Raw genomic sequence first — 18,014 nt, forward strand, 5'->3', positions numbered from 1 at the left:
AGCTCCCTGGCTACTCCATGGCTTTTCGGTTTGTTCGCGCGTTGCGGTGCAGAGAGCACGACAGGATGCCAGCGCCACGCTGAACCTACATCGGCTGGCCTTTCCTTCCCCTTCCCCTCCTGTGATCTTCACCTTTCTATCTGTCCGTCTCCCTGACCTCCCTTCTCACCCCATGCTGAGACCCCCTCCCCCCCAATCTCCTAGTTAACGTAGCCGCCCCCTCAACAATGATACCATGCATTAACTGGCTGCAGCCTTTCCTTGCCTTGATCTCCTCCACCTTGCTTACGCGAGGCCACATCTGTCCATCCAGCTGTTTGTGTCCAGACCACCACACTGTGAACTGCACCAACCAAGGTCTAACCAGAGTCCCAGACCCTATCCCTCTGGGTGTTCGCCGTCTCCTTCTCTCCAACAACTGGATTCCCTGGATCCCTTCCGACTTCTTGGTCCTCTACAGTGATCTGGTCTACCTGGACCTGAGGAATAACTCCCTCTCCCAGCTGGAGCCAGGTACCCTGAGTACCTCCTCTAGATTAGTCTTCTTGGACCTGGGGAGCAACAACCTGACGGAAATCTCCTCGGGAACATTTGGGGAGTCCAAGAGTCTGATCAAACTACGACTGGGGAACAACCCCTACCTAAACATGGTAGGCAGGGATGCTTTCACGGGGCTGACTTCTTTGAGGGAGCTGGAGCTGGAGAGGAATGGTCTCACAGCGCTGGACGTCATGGTCTTGGAATCCCTGCCCTCCCTCCGGATGCTGCGTCTGGATGGCAACCCCTGGCTTTGCAACTGCCACTTTGCCAAACTGTTTGTATGGCTGACAGAGAACCACCACAAGCTCCCAAAGGGTAAGACATAAGCTGCTTAAAGTACAGACTTGCAGTCTTTGACCCATGGCAGAGCAGAGGAAATCCAATCCTTTCCCTAGGATATATTTAGTCATAACATTTGATTGATCAGTTTCAATGCCAGACATAGTAGATGACTAAAATACATGTATTACATACAAATGAAATATATTTATAATTCAAATATTTTGAAAAGTAATTCATTCAATAGACAAAAAGAGCCAAAGCTCTTACTTTCTCTCCACGGAGAAATTATGCCATGTTGCAGACATGAGTCTAGGTCTGCACTAGTTAACTCAATAACTGTATCACCATGATTATCATGTTCACCACAGGTCATTTTGGGCACTGGTTTCTCTTTTTTTTTAGAAGAATATTGCTCACAGTCTTTGTAAGTTGTACACCATCGTTAACTCAAGTTGTATTATCAAAACAAAACAAAAGAAACACTAATACTCACACATACTGTATATGCTATTTTTCTTCATAATGTCCTATATGTGTCCCTGTCTGTATATGCACAGTATGTGTGTGTGTGTGTGTGTGTGTGTGTGTGTGTGTCTGTCTGCAGCTAATCTTGCATACTACTAGACCCAACCTAATCATTTTTGTGTCTCCAGTGTGCTTTAAGGACCTCTCTGGTTGCAGTGATACACAATTTTTAAACCTATGTTTTATACCGGCATTGACTACTGACTCCTCACTCCTCTTAAAGTGAAAATTAGCAGATTTTCAACCGGTCTTCTGTCACCATGGTGCGTGCAGGCAAATGGCGCCCGGCCTCCAGCTGTCACGCCAGCGCCCAGAGCTCCCCTCTTATATGCCCTCCATCCGCCAGGTGGATTTTGCTGGTGGAGGGGAGCTCTGGGCCCTAGCAACATGGAGGTAAGTCAAACACTGTTTGTCTGTGTGTACGACCCACACTGCAGTGACACAAAGCCGGTTGAGGAAGTTTGCAGAAAATCACTCAGCAAAAAGTATTTCGAGCAATTGGCTAGGCTAAAAACGAGCCCTACCCAGTGTGTGTGCAGGCTGCAGTTTGGCCTGTGTCATGGCTCAAAACCTGACATCCATCTCTGTCTCATTTTAAACTGGAGCATCTGCAGAATAATTCCCATATGTTATGATCCACTAAAGTTAGACACAATACGAGAAAAATAAATCCCTGTTTTTTGTTACCTCAGCTGCCATCTTCACTGTAGAGGAGCCGGGAGAGACAATTTACTGAGATTCAACTCTTCCTGGGAGGGGAGACCAGGACACCTGGCAGACACTCTACTGAGGGCACAACGTTTTTTTTTATGTTTAGTCAGTTGGGATACACACATAGGCTAAAATACACATACCTTGAGCAGTGTGGGGTCCGGTGCCTTGCTCAAGGGCACCTTGATAGCTGTGTGCCCCAGCTATCGGTCAACCCTCTATACCAGCTGCTCTGTGCTGGACTTGAACCGGCCACCCTCCAGTTCCCAAGTCCCTACGGACTGGCCTACTCAATGGATGGCTTTTCCCATTTACAAACAATGAGGTATTCAGTGATAAAGCAAATAATTTAAAAACAATGACATTACTTAGACGTCCTAGCTTTTATTGGAACTTTCAAATCACAGCCTTCATCAGAAGTTGGACTTTGCTCAGTTATCATGACATAACCTAAGTATGAACATTAAAGGTGCAACATGTAATACTGACAGCTAGCGTTTAAAATAGTTAGTGCAGTCCAAATTCAAAATACTGGAGAGAGTCATCTCCCCTACTCCCTCCTACCCAGACTCAAAGTTTAAGGAGGTTGCCAGGTTGAGAACACAGCAACAATGTTGCCAGACGCTTGACGCATGTTGCTCATATCTCATTGCCATACATTACTCCACAGCACAGCAAAGTAGCTAACGTTAGATGCTGGCTATATATTTAAAAGACTGTGCTCACGCGGAGCTCTGTACCCGACTGACAACCACCCTATCTAGGCTTAAAATTACGGCAACAACCGCTAAAACATCATGACCTCGCCGTCCTCTCTACCCGACTGACAGACACACTTTCTTGGCTTAACATTACACACGGTTGTTTTGCCAGAGTTAAATTGCATGTTTCCATTATGAGGAAGTCAAACTTAACTTGTGGTTGCTGTCATAGGTCTGTCACGCTGGTTGTAAACAGCCGTGGCCCGCATGCCTAGTCCTCAGGTAACGTTAGCAGTTATGGCGGCGTTAGCCAGGACCAGTCGGGATCACTTTACTGGCTGTGTCTCAATTGTCTTTGCGAGTAATTAACTTGAGTACTATATAATTCAATGTGAGTACACAAATGTTGAAATGACACAAAATGCCCGTCCCATGTAGCCGTGATGAATTAGCCTGAAGCTAATGCTCACCTGTTCAGGAGGAAATTAGCCAACTCAGAGTCCTTTTGGGCTCTAAGCTGTCTCCATCTTTCAAATACATCTCCAAAATTTACCCGGGGTTTTTTACGTCTCTGGTCACGCAACTGTTTAGAAACACTGAGGTTTTTTAGGGCGGGTAGAATGAATCTATCTCCGTTGATCCTGTTGTTTGTTTGCAGCTTCCATGGCTGTACTACAGCTGTAGCGCGCTGGGTTTACGTTTTAACAGGTATATCTGGCAACCCGGCCTGGTTGTCAAACAGGGCAGTTGATACCAACACACAGGCCAAAACACAAACTGGGTCAATGGAAATTTCTAAAGGAGAAAATACTGGCTTTAGCATTGTTGTCAGAAAAAAATTGTATTTCAGCTTAGCATGTTTCCTTAATATCTGATGACATCAGGGTCATTTTTGGATTTAATACAGTAAATATCTTACATATTGAACCTTTAATATGATAAAATATGGCCACATATGGTTGAGATGATAACTCCTGTCTCTGTCACGGTCTCTGGTGTCCTCCTTGATCTCCTGGATGATCACGTTAACAACCTTTTGCCAGACCAAAATCAGCTCAGCTGCACAACTGAGCTAGATTTTGTGTACAAACCGTTATAAATTATATTTATATATATATTTAAATATTATTTATTTATCAAATATTTTAAATGCTGAAGGGTCATATTTGACATGCTAATATTTGTTCTGCAAAATCTGAATCTGCAAAGTAACTAGTAGCTATAGCTGCCAAATAAGTGTATTGGAATAAAACGTGTATGCGTATAAAGTAGCATAACATTTATATACACAAGCAAAGTACCTTAAAAATGTACACTACAGTACAATAGTTCAGTAAATGTTGAAGAACGACTGATAACACTTCAGTATACATACTGCATTTGCAGTCGGCCAACGGTGAAGCAGGAATTTATTCAGCACTACAGCATGTCTGATGCTGTGACACCATACTGACACTAGCTACCCCTGTCTAGACTCCTTACTCACAACAATAGGACATTATACACAAACACACACACACACACACACTGTGCATATACAGACAGGGACACACACACATTCATGTAAATTAACTGGCTTTAGAAATTGAGAAAATGAACATGGACGTTTCTTGGATTGTGTGCAGAGCCACTGTCAGAGGACGTTGTCTTGCAGTCATTTTGCATCTGTGGTCCTCGCTACATTCAGAATGGTGTGTGTTTGTGTATACGCACCTGTGTGTACGTATAGTTGTGTCTAGCTATATGTGCCTGTCTCTGTATTGTAGTGTTGCGTCCCTGTCAACATGTGTATGTGCCCACCTATCCCACATATAATCCTCTGTGTGTCCGTGGCTGCCATATACTGTATGCATTTGTGCACTTGAATTCACACATTTTAACATTCCATTAAACAAGTAATTCTGCATGTGTACACGTGTACGTCTGTGTATGTCTGTGTGTGTTTTTTGTCTATGTGCACATGGTGCCCATTTCTATGAATAAACGTGTTCTTATGCCTGTGTGTCCTTTGTTCAAATACCATTATAAATATATGTCAGTGGTTGTGCTCAGTGGCTCATGTACTAATGTCTACATGTTTGTATTTTTTAACCCTAACCTTATTTTGTTTTCATATTGTCCTATATGTGTCCCTCTCTGTTTATGCACGTGTGTATGTGTGTGTGTGTGTGTGTGTGTGTGTGTCTGTGTGTCTGTCTGTCTGTCTGTCTGTCTGTGTGAGCATGAGTCTGGCTGCCTGTTGTAGCGCCACGTGACTACAATATCACCATGAGGTCACTGAGTCCCTTTTTATGTGGAAAACCCCTTCTGGTCTTACAGTGACTCACACATACACAAACACACACATATACACACTTGACAATAATGTCCAGTGACTCTTGGGTACAGCAGTGCTACAGAGGAATCAGAATAAAATGGAAGAGCTTCTCTCTACGCAGCAACATGTTTTCCAGGTGTTACAATGCATTAGTACCAAAACACACTACTTGGTTTCTATTTCCTGATTTAGAAAAGGAATGTTGATTCACCATAGCGTGCAGAGATTATAACGAATACACATCTAAAATACTTACTCAATTTGATGTTTAGCCTTTTGGTTAAAATGGAATATAACAATAATACCTCCTGCAGTTTCAAATTTGTGGATTAATTCTGGCATCTGTGCATTAAGGGGGTTTGTTAAATTCAGTTCAATTCAATTCAACTTTATATATAGTGTCAAATGATAACAGGAGTTATTTCAGGACACTTTACAGAGAGAGTCTGGTCTAGACCTACTCTATCATTTAAAGAGACACAACAATTCCTCCCAAGAGCAAGTATTTGGAGTGATAATGGCGAAGAAAAACTTCCTTTAAACAGACAGAAACCTGACTCTTGGTGGGTGATGCGACCAGTTGAGAGAGAGAGAGAGATAAAGAAATATGACTATGATAATAATTGATAATAATGATAATTATAATAATTATAGCAGTAGGTATAATGGAATTACATGATGAACAGTGGCAAATATAGAGGCTGCAATTATAGGCTGCGTTGACGTTTTTGATGTAAATGTAACGTTTAACGAGTTCCAGGAAGACTTCTGGCAGATTTATTTGTCCAACAGTGAATTCAAAGCTATAGTGTGTAGTTTCTGTCACTCCGATGAGGAATTCTAAGTAATGACAACAAAACTGTCGGCGCATCCACATGATACAAGCCTTCCGTGATCACGCCCCAACACAAATTCACACAATCATGAAGTGGATGAAAGGGAATACAGAAGCTAAATGGATCAATATAGAAACAGAAATGGCTATGATATCAATTGGGACATTACCATTTATAGGAAAAGCAGCATGGGTAAAACATACAGGACAGAGCCAAAGTATCTTAAATACTGTAACATACTGGAAACGTATATGCAAAAGCCTAAAAATAACTAGTGAATGTTTACTCCTCAGGGAAATGGTGCATGACCCAGATTTTATTCCAAACAGAATTGATGAAATCTTAGATTCCTGTGCTAGTAAAGGGCTAGTGACATACTCTCAACTACTCACAAAATACTCAATAAATTCATATGAAATGATAGCCTCCAAATATGATCTAGAACAAACACATTTTTCTTAAGTATTTACAGGTAAGTAGTTACCTTATGAGATATCTAAAGAGTATAAATCAAAAAATGACTTAATACAATACTTGATTGAAAAGTGAAAGAAAAGCTTTCAAATATCTACAAAATATTACAAAAACACTATGCAAATTACTATTGTAGAAAATAATGTAAAAGAAAAATGGGAAAAAGAATTGGAAATGATCACATCAGCAGAAGAATGGAAACATTCACTAAGTGGAAACTTTCAGACATCACAATCAAAATACTGGAGGGTGTTTGCCTGGAAAGTGAGCATGAGATACTTCATTACGCCACATAAGTATGGGAAATGTTACCCCTTAGATGGGACTAGTTGCTGGAGAGGATCTGGGGAACAAGTAGCAAACTATACACACACACATTCTTCACATGTCCAATATTAATACCCTTTTGGGAAGAGGTCGAGAAAACCCTAAAGTATATTTTTGATTTAAAAGGACCTCTGAAACTTTAAAATACTTTGGGTATTAACCTACAAGAAAGGATACTTTCTGAAGACATGCATCTTTTTAACATACTACGTGTGACTGCCATGAAGCAGGTGACAAGGACATGGAAACAGTCAAATCCACCAAAATTAAATTCATGGCTGTCAACAATGGAGGAAACTTTAGACATGGAAAAATTAACCTTTACAATCAGAGATCACACATACGAATGGAATAAGGAAAAAAATCTGTAAAATAAAATATCTCAATCAAGACTTGTTATAAAGTACTCCCCAATACCCACTCTCCTACCCAACCCTATCCTACCCCCTCCCCCCTTTTTCTTTCTTTATTTGTAACTATTTTTTTATTTTGTTTATTCTGGTTTTGTTTTAGCATTTTGCAGTTATTATTTATCAGATATATATTTCTTTTTGAAATGTATAAAAAGGAAATGTGCAATGGACTCAGAAGTGTTAAAGTGCTCATATGCTCATTTTCAGGTTCATAATTGTATTTAGAGGTTAAATCAGAATAGGTTTACATAGTTTAATTTTCAAAAAACACCATATTTTTGTTGTACTGCACATTGCTGCAGCGCCTCTTTTCACCCTGTGTGTTGAGCTCTCTGTTTTAGCTACAGAGTGAGGCATCTCACTTCTGTTCCATCTTTGTTGAGAGTCGCACATGTGCAGTAGCTAGATAAGGACTACTAGCCAGTCAGAAGCAGAGTATGAGCAGCTAGGCGAGCATTTTAACGTGTGTTACAAAGTGACACACGTTTGTCCTGGAAGTAAAGGCTGGACTACAATAGAGCTGTTTGGAGCAGTTTGTGAACAGTGTTTTCTGTTGGAGATGGTAAGTCCCTTTGGGGCAATCTTTGGACTTTTTTTTAATTTGTAAGCCTATAACATGCACAAAAAAAGATATATAACACAATAAAGGACAGGGAAAAAGCATAATATGAGCACTTTAACGATTGTCTGGAAGGAGGTGAAAGAACATTGCAGTATTTCTTCAATTTTCTCCAAGGACAGATCTACCTCTTTCTTGCTAGCTGGTGGATTGGCTTGTCCTTCTTTCTCAGCTGCTTTGAGGTTTTCCACAAGGTTCTCGACCTCATCTATTCTGGTGATTAAGGTGGAAAGTTGTGTCTGCATTGAAACAATAGAGTGGCAAATTTCCTTCAGACCCTCCAAGTCGGCAGAGATCTTCTCCAGCGCTGCAAAAATGTTACCAACGTCTGCTGGCATCGTGTTATAAGATTGTTGCCTGTCTACTCAGGGCGCAGCACCACCATCTTGGCCCTGCATAGCCTCAGCTCTGCCCGATTGCAGATGCTTTTTAATATCCCTACAAGCCGTAGACTTTTTGCCTGTCGACATTTTTTGCTTCCACGATGTTTCTCCTCAAAGCTGAGCACAAATTTGGTCTTTGGTTACATATTTTTAAAAGGATAACTACAGCAGTACAATGCAGAGCATCCTTTTCAGCAGCTTACTCTGGCATTACGTCACGTGACTAGGATTGGGTATTGTTTGGATTTTTACGATTTCGATGCCGAACTGGTACTTTTAAAACGATTCCGATTCCTAAACCGATTCTTGAAAAACTGAAAAATGACATCAAAGATCAGTTTACTAGCGATCACATACGCAGTGAATGGTTAATACGTTTTTACGTCCGTTTTGGTGAGCCCAGAGGGAAAATATGGCATTTTAAAAAGTAGCCTACATTTATGGTAGCTAGCTAACGGTAGACTACAGAGAAAGTGTGATATTTTTACGTCCGTTTCAGAGCGACGGAGGTAAAATGATTCAGTCGACACATTAAGTGGAACCAAAATGTGGAACCGAAATTTGCGTTTTAATCCGGTCCGATTCCTACCGGTTGCGTTCCATAGTGGAACCGGGTTTCGGTACCCAACCCCACACGTGACCCCCTGAACTATAAAACCAAACCAATAAAACAGTAACAGAGCTATATCTGCTCCTGTATTGTAAACCTATACATGTGGTGTACAAAATGCAGTCTCTTTTCTGTGTGCATCTAATTTACGAACAAATAGTTGCTTACATATAAATCATATTTCAATTTGTTAATTTTGGTGACAGAAATGTGACGGATAAGAAATGACCTTCATTGGACTGTCCTCTGTAGGCTAGAAGTCTGAAGATGTATCAGAAAGAAGTATTGAGATCGTTTTTATTTATTTTTATTTGAGCTGTAATTGTGCTGGAATAGGCTAGCAAAACATGCTGAGGAAGTACTGCTAACGGTATTTGGCTGAAGTTAATATTTCACATTCACAGCATGAAATCGGTTAACAGTTACTGTACCTTATCCTATTTAAGTTTATTGATGACACTATCAGGTACATAAGATCAAGATTAATCCCTCCTCCTCGTCAGCCATTCTGAGTGGTTTCTCATGCGCCTGAGAACTCCCACCCCCCCCCCATGTCCCTTTAGGGGATCCGTACTATGTTCTACATTCTTGGTCCTATTATTGTTGCACATCGTTCTCTTGACTTTTTCCATGTTGTGTGTTGTTGCAAATACAGCAAACAAGCATGGCTGTCTGAATTTGTTCTGGAGTATGATATATGTGTGTGTGTGTGTGTGTGTGTGTGTGTGTGTGTGTGTGTGTGTGTGTGTGTGTGTGTGTGTGTGTTTGTGTGTCGTACACAACTGTGTGTCACTGTTTGGTTCAAGCTGATCTAAAAAAACAAAAGGCCACGGAAGACTTATTGCTTGTTTATTCAATGGATCAAGTGATAAAGATGTCATTAGTTGCTCCGGATATATTATAATATCAGGTTGGATTTGTCACACAAAGTTTTTCTGGCCAGGCAGACTATTACAGTGGGTATCATTTTAAGGATACATTTGCTGTTCTTCCTACTAAAACAGAATTTCAGGGTTTGAGTCGACTATTCTCAAAACCGGGCCTTTAGTTTCTACCTATGCCTCTGTTGGGACCTGACAGTGTGACCCTTTCAAACCAAAACACAACCAAAACCATGTGGCTCCTTTCAGGCAAAGAAACAAGGCCTACCTGGAAAAATGCAGGCCTGAAAGTCACACTACTACTATGCCAGTTTCTTAGCTTGAATTAAAAGACTGACTTCTTATTAGCAGGGACCCAAGGAAACCACAGGGGTACCTGACCATGTGACCAAGAAGATAAAAACAAACGCAGGACATTTCTCATTGCTTTTTCTAATGCAACTCATTGCTGAAAGGACACACGCCAGTCAAAGGTTTGTAATGCAATAAATAGTTATATCTCGCTGGCCAAGGGAACTGTTTTGTGTCTATCGTGACACGCTTGTATCCTGCCGAGCCACTGCACCACCAGTGTCTCAACAAATCTGCAGAAGGAGAAACACAGTTTCTCCACCAGAAGACAAGGACAACCTTGAAACCGCACGCTTCTGTCTCAACGCATTCTCATGTATGATATCGTATGAAAATGTATTCACACCAAAACGTATGATATCGTACGAAATTAGGAGACCGCCAGATGGTCTCGTGATGGCGGCTGACTACGAGCTCCATGATGCCGAGTGGCAGTTGCTGGCTGTTTAAGCCGCTACAGAGCTCTGTAACACCGGCTACAGACCTCCGTTGGATAAGCAGTAGTTGGTGGTTCAGTTACCCGAAAATAGGTGACTTTGAGCCAGGTACAAAGCACCGGTTGTTTCGGCGGACATTACGGTTAAATTTTGTCCACAAAATATGAGCGTTTTGCCACGACGAAAGTTAAGATTAGGCACCAAAACGACCGGTTAAGAATAGAAAAAAGATGGTGGTTTGAATAAAAATACTCCTAAGAGACATGGCTTTAGTTTTCCCCGGGATGTGAACTCTCTGGCTTAAAAGTCCTGTTTAAAGTCCTTTAAAGTCCTATGTTAACACCCACCCGTCCCCCCCGTTCCCCCCGACCTCCTCCTTACACGGCCAGCTGCGTTCTTATACAGCGGCCGTCAATGTGGTGAATACAAAAAAAAAAAAAAAAGGTGGAATGCTTACGAATTAAAGTGCTTAACTTTTCATAGCTTTTTGAACAAATGGTTAATGAGAACAGGCTGTCTGTCTCGTCTCTGTCGACGTAACTGTTCTTTCCACTGCCATTCAGAGGGCACAGTTTTCCCCATTATTTCTGACGAGCAATAACGGACCGTGTTGTTGGATTTTGCGATTAACAAAATGCTGAAATATATTTTAAAGTATTCAGATAAGAAAGAGAAAGTTCTCTGCGCTTCTGCAGACCACAACAATCCGGTGCAACCAAGGCAGGACAAAAATGGTATAAAGTAACAAAAGATAGCCGGTGAAACACAGATGTCTTCTTACTTGATGGTTTTATTACTTAAGGTGCAAAACAGTGACTAACGTTTCGATGTAGAGTTACATCTTCATCAGAGTCCTTGGAGAGAATGGGCAATGAAGCCCTTAATAAGAATCATCAACAGGTGCGTAAAGGGGGCGTGTTAGCTGCCTGAAGATATACCCATCTCAACCAAGGTGTTACACTCAATCAGTCAGTCATTACAGGGTGAATGCCCACACACAGTTCAAAAGTGATTAAAAAAAAAAAAAACTGTTGATAAGTAACAATGTAGATATGTAGCAAATATAAAATGTTTACAATACAATGGAAATAAAAGTATATTCATCTTAAATACTATACTTTAACATATTTTGACTTTAGAGAAAGCAAGTTAAATTAAATTATTCATTTAAACCTAGAGGTTCTAAAGTGCCGAGTGTATGTATCCAGAACGCTTCCCTGCATAGAAGTTTGTTAATGATATCACCACCCCTGGATGGGGGTATGATTTTCTCAATTCCCCAAAACCTCAGTGATGCAGGGGAGCCATGATTGACCTGCTTGTAATGTCTCGCCATGGCATATGTTAAATTCTGGGTACGAATAGCTGTCTTGTGTTCAGATATTCCTAGTTTGAGTTGACGTTTTGTTTGGCCTATATACGCCAATCCACAGGGACACTTTAGAAGGTACACTACATGTGTACTGTTAAAATTAATACATTTCTTGCCAGTGCGAGGATGTGAAAATTCCTTCGCATTGGTCGAGTTAGAGCATTTACCACATTTATAGAAACCCAGAGGTGGATTGGGGAGCCAAGTGGTCAGAGGTGGATTGGACATATCTGAATGGACTAATCGGTCATGAATGTTGCCAGCACGCCTAAATATAAACCTAGGCGGATTGGCGCATATGTCTTTGAGTGTCGAGTCACTCTGAAGAACATGCCAGTGCTTACGAATAACATTTTTCATTCTTCTGGTGTGTAGCTGGTCGAAAAAAATACTCTAGGTCTAGTATGTGACTTAAGTTTTTTCTTCAACAGTGAGGCGCGATCTGTACTAAGAGCCCTATCCCATGCTTTTGTAATATCAGATTTGTCATATTCTCGTTGTTCAAAACGGTGCGCTAAATGGGCTGCTTTTAACATAAAATCAGTTATGGTGCTACAATTTCTAGATTATTTGACTAGATGAGACGAGTGATTGCTGTCGGCTCTTAACAGGGTGTTCCTACTAAGGGGTTTGCGATAGATGGTGGATTGTAAAATATTACTTTCGTCCTTAGAAATAGTGAGATCTAAGAAATCACTGGACTGATTATTACATTCCATAGTAAAGGACAAATAATCTGTGGAAGAATTTACATAAGTCAAGAAATGGTTTAGCTCATTAAGTGTACCTTGCTAAACGTCCCACTGATGCTCTGCATCAGAATTTCTTGTAAATCTAGTCGAGATCATTCAACTAATAATCTCTTTAAATATTCTGGCAAATTTTATTTACAACTTCAAGGGACTGCTATGGTGAGTGCTTTTGCACCTTCTTATGCCTGTTTGGTGATGGGTTTATGGGAAGAAAAATATATACACAATATTGAAAATAACCCCTTTCATTCCAAAATATCATAGTGGTGCAGATATATAGATGATGTTCTTTTAATATGGAAAGGTACACTTAATGAGCTAAACCATTTCTTGACTTATGTAAATTCTTCCACAGATTATTTGTCCTTTACTATGGAATGTAATAATCAGTCCAGTGATTTCTTAGATCTCACTATTTCTAAGGACGAAAGTAATATTTTACAATCCACCATCTATCGCAAACCCCTTAGTAGGAACACCCTGTTAAGAGCCGACAGCAATCACTCGTCTCATCTAGTCAAATAATCTAGAAATTGTAGCACCATAACTGATTTTATGTTAAAAGCAGCCCATTTAGCGCACCGTTTTGAACAACGAGAATATGACAAATCTGATATTACAAAAGCATGGGATAGGGCTCTTAGTACAGATCGCACCTCACTGTTGAAGAAAAAACTTAAGTCACATACTAGACCTAGAGTATTTTTTTTCGACCGGCTACACTCCAGAAGCAGGAAGAATGAAAAATGTTATTCGTAAGCATTGGCATGTTCTTAAGAGTGACTCGACACTCAAAGACATATGCGCCAATCCGCCTAGGTTTATATTTAGGCGTGCTGGCAACATTCGTGACCGATTAGTCCATTCAGATATGTCCAATCCACCTCTGACCACTTGGCTCCCCAATCCACCTCTGGGTTTCTATAAATGTGGTAAATGCTCTAACTCGACCAATGCGAAGGAATTTTCACATCCTCGCACTGGCAAGAAATGTATTAATTGTAACAGTACACATGTAGTGTACCTTCTAAAGTGTCCCTGTGGATTGGCGTATATAGGCCAAACAAAACGTCAACTCAAACTAGGAATATCTGAACACAAGACAGCCATTCGTACCCAGAATTTAACATATGCCATGGCGAGACATTACAAGCAGGTCAATCATGGCTCCCCTGCATCACTGAGGTTTTGGGGAATTGAGAAAATCATACCCCCATCCAGGGGTGGTGATATCATTAACAAACTTCTATGCAGGGAAGCGTTCTGGATACATACACTCGGCACTTTAGAACCTCTAGGTTTAATTGAAGAATTTAATTTAACTTGCTTTCTCTAAAGTCAAAATATGTTAAAGTATAGTATTTAAGATGAATATACTTTTATTTCCATTGTATTGTAAACATTTTATATTTGCTACGTATCTACATTGTTACTCATCAACATTGTTTTTTTTTTAATCACTTTTGAACTGTGTGTGGGCATTCACCCTGTAATGACTGACTGATTGAGTGTAACACCTTGGTTGAGATGGGTATATCTTAAGGCAGCTAACACGCCCCCTTTACGCACCTGTTGATGATTCTTATTAAGGGCTTCATTGCCCATTCTCTCCAAGGACTCTGATGAAGATGTAACTCTACATCGAAACGTTAGTCACTGTTTTGCACCTTAAGTAATAAAACCATCAAGTAAGAAGACATCTGTGTTGCACCGGCTATCTTTTGTTACTTTATACCATTTTTGTCCTGCCTTGGTTGCACCGGATTGTTGTGGTCTGCAGAAGCGCAGAGAACTTTCTCTTTCTTATCTGAATACTTTAAAATATATTTCAGCATTTTGTTAATCGCAAAAAATATAAGTAGTAGAATGTTATCATTGCAAAGTGGTCAGGCTAATGTCTTGTGTTTATTCCACAAGACTTATGGATAAGCTGTTCAAATTTCACTTACCCTGCTGCGCATGAACATAGCTGTTCCTCAATTTGTGTGTTTCCCATTTGAATGGTCAGCGTATGAGGCGGCTCACATTATGGCATGACCTACAGGCTTTAGTTTCAATTTTGATGAAATTATCTAATCGGTTGCATATTATGTCGTGGATATATCCCTCGAATGCATACTGCAGTCCCTTTTGTCTTGCTCTCTCAGATATTTCACCTGTTCTCCAAAAATTACCAATTATCTCCTTGGGAATGTCTGACACCGGTGCATACATACTGTAATAGACGTTCCAGGCACGAAAGCTTATCAGGCGTAGCAACAGCAACTAAGGTGGGCGGGGTTTAGCGAAGGGTCAATTGTGTTATCTTCCACCTTGGAGATGTTAGTCCATTGTCAGCAAGGCTAATAAACTTTCTTTTAGTCATTCAAAATTCACAACTTCAACGTAATGAGCGTTGCATTGAAGCCCTGAGTGAGACAAAAGATTGGTTATTCCGCCCGCCAGAAGATAGTTAGTTAGTTCACCGTAGGCAAGACCAATAAACTTTCTTTTCGTCATTCAAACTTGAGAACTCTGAAGTAACATACACTGTAATTAATTTGAGTGTAGATTTTACAGTAAATACCTGGCAAAAAGTTGCCAATAAAGTCTTGTAAAAGTGCTGTTAATTACTGTAGAAAAAAAATTACAGTATATTACAGGATACCTTTTACAGGTTTTTGTTGTATATAAATTACAGCAATTACTTGTTAACAGAAAAACAACAATTAATTGTAATCTTGTTTACAACGTGATCTTGTATTCTATTAAAATTACAGAAGTTACCTGGCAACTCGAGTTGCCAGTACATAGCTGTAATCTATTTAAATTACAGGAATTACCTGGCAACACAAGTTGCCATTACATAGCTGTTAAAACTACACAATACAATATGTTGTTGTAGAACCTTTTTACAGTTAATCTTTGTTTTTTACATGAACAGCCATGCAAATTATGCATGTTATAAAGTATTTTGAATTACGCCATTGCATTAGATTATCTTCATCTGTTAATTAAAACCAGAGTCAGAGCTGCAACAAAACAAAACTTTTATTAAAATCAATAGAGCTTTACAATTCAAATGTAAGCATTTTTTGACAATTAAATCCAAAAACACAAGATTGTAGCATAAACTATATAAAAGATTGTAAAAGACTTTTTCAATCTTAATCTTAAAATATAAGCAAAGGGGGAAAAATAAAAGATTAAGATAATTAATGAAGACATTCACATTGGAAAAGAGAAGAGTCCCCATCTTTGCAAATGACTTACGCTCAAAGCCATTCAAAGTCCATTAAAATCGCCTGAAGAGAGGAGACTTAAGGATTGACGTGAGCTCTTCTCATGCACCTTCCCATGTCTTTGGATGACCGGCTTTACCATCTTGGTGCCACTGGCTGTGGATGATTCCAATCCCAAAATCCCAAAAAGTAACTGAAAAGAAGAAGAAACTGTTTTTAAGGAAATGTTTTCTGTTGCCTTCCACATAAACATCTCCATATGTTAAACTGATACTGTAGTCCTTCATATAGTCTTTGTCTGTCTTTGCAATGCTTTACAACAGAATATGTTCAATATTGATATAGGCATTGCCCTCGGCTCAACTGTTGATGGTAACAAGATCATATACAATATCATTTTCAGAAGCCTCAAACCATAATAATTTCACACTGACATCAAAATGAGTCCCTCAGCTTTCTCTCTGCCATAAACAGGGAGAACACACATGGGCGTGGATCACACTTTTCTCTCTGTTGTACTTTCTGCGCTCTCTCAAAAATGACAGAAAAAAGAAAAAACTAAGGTCATGTGTCAACAACAACAACCCAAAAACAATAAGCCCAGCAGCTCTAAATTAATAGTGTATGGCTGTGCCACAACATGAAGGCTTACCTTAGTCTGATAGTTGAACATTTTCATTTATGTGATTTTACAGTTACAGAGTGCAGCAAGGCTAAGCTATCTGCTAAATTAGCATAAACGTTCATGCAAAATCTTTCAACTTTTTAAAATGCCATAGAAAATGAATACATTTACAACTATTCAGAATACAGATGGGGCTGTCCCCACATTTCGGGAGATAGGGTTAATATTAATGAATGTAGCCTAATGTTAGCTACCTTTAGCTTCACGTACTGTTTTATAAAGAAAACAATGCAAACTGAGCTCGTGCTGAATTTCCAATCTGTCTCGCTAGGTCTATAACACAACTTAGCTAAAATAATGTCAAAGGTGGTAATTTGATAAAGTTATCAATATATCAATATTGATAACTTTATTAATATTGATAAAAATATCTTAGATAACGGCTCATAATTGAATCTGAAAAATGCAGGTGTAAATAAAATAAATGAAGGCTGAATTCCATTTAGCTGCTTTGCTGTGCACCTGTGAAGGAAGGTCATGTTTTGACTATCATTAGCCCAAAATGTAGCCTTCTCATTCATTTCTTTGAGAACACAGCACCCCAGCACCCTACTAAGCCTACTCCTAAGAGGGCCCTGGCAATAAATACAGGGACATCTGGGGGAAAAAAGTTGAACCTATCTCAACTTTTGTAACAAAGCAATGGAATCTCACCTGGCACATCAGTGTGTTCAATCAAACGTGCAAGTGAACATTCCTAGTAATTACTTTGTAATTGAACAACACAGTTCTGCTGTTTACCTCAATATTGTCACAATGAAGGGGAATGCAACTTTAACCATAAGGCCACCGGGGCACCCCACCCCTTTTGCCCATTGCTCTTTGGTCTGAACAGCCACTTACACTTGTAAATGGGGCTGTTGATACAGGCATGACTTCAAGAAAGTTTAGTGTCTCTGTGTCTGTCAGTTAGTTCACTTGTTGTCTCTCTTCCCAGGTATGGAGGGGATAGAGTGCTCTCTGCCTATGGATGGGCGTCGTGTTCCCCTGAGTTTACTCTCTGAAGACAGTTTTCAGAAGTGCCGTGGTACCCTCACCCTCACTGACTACCTGATCGTCATCTTCTCCGGTATCTCCGTCTCAGTAGCAGCCATCGTGGCCAGCTTCTTCCTTGCTTCCACAGTCCATTGCTTCCAGCGCCTCAGCAAAGGCAGCAAAGGAGATGAGGAGGAAGGCAACGACTGATGGGGAAAGGGGAAATTGATTTAATCAAACACAAGTATTTCATACATAACTGTTGCTCAGAACTTAACAAAACATGAGAGCAAGGAGTGATTGTGGTGGTGGTGGGGAGGTGGGGGTGAAAAGGCATTAAAGGTAAATGCACATCAAGAAAGCTCGTAACATGTCAAATCCAAGATCACACATGAACTGTCATGAGAATCACAGACTGGTTTGGGAAACGTTGTATGCATGACTCTGAACAGGTATTGCATTCACTGAATGTAGCAATTTCTACTCCTGCGTACAGTACTGACTGAAGGGACACTGGTCAGTGCAAAGGCTTTTTGCTGTAGCATTGCACAGCAATTACACCATTTTTGAAAAATATATGAAGTCCAAGTCATTAAGGCAAA

At 40.1% G+C, this 18,014-nt stretch overlaps 1 protein-coding gene across 1 annotated transcript; it reads left to right on the forward strand.

The window, feature by feature from the left end:
* The first annotated feature begins 227 nt into the window (after positions 1–227).
* lrrc38a (leucine rich repeat containing 38a) lies at positions 228–17,622 on the forward strand. The gene is made up of 2 exons (XM_078254076.1): positions 228–855; positions 17,375–17,622. Exons 1-2 carry the CDS (start codon positions 228–230, stop codon positions 17,620–17,622), a joined length of 876 nt encoding a protein of 291 aa, XP_078110202.1.
* Positions 17,623–18,014: the final 392 nt, after the last annotated feature.

The sequence above is a fragment of the Sander vitreus genome, chromosome 7, assembly GCF_031162955.1.
Source record: "Sander vitreus isolate 19-12246 chromosome 7, sanVit1, whole genome shotgun sequence".
NCBI classification, from domain to species: Eukaryota; Metazoa; Chordata; class Actinopteri; order Perciformes; family Percidae; genus Sander; species Sander vitreus.

Excerpts from the sequence above, each read along its gene's own strand:
- lrrc38a (XM_078254076.1), top strand. The coding sequence starts at position 228 with ATGATACCATGCATTAACTGGCTGCAGCCTTTCCTTGCCTTGATCTCC. Across the intron at positions 856-17,374 it reads CCACCACAAGCTCCCAAAGG|GTATGGAGGGGATAGAGTGC; the intron begins GTAAGACATAAG and ends CTCTCTTCCCAG.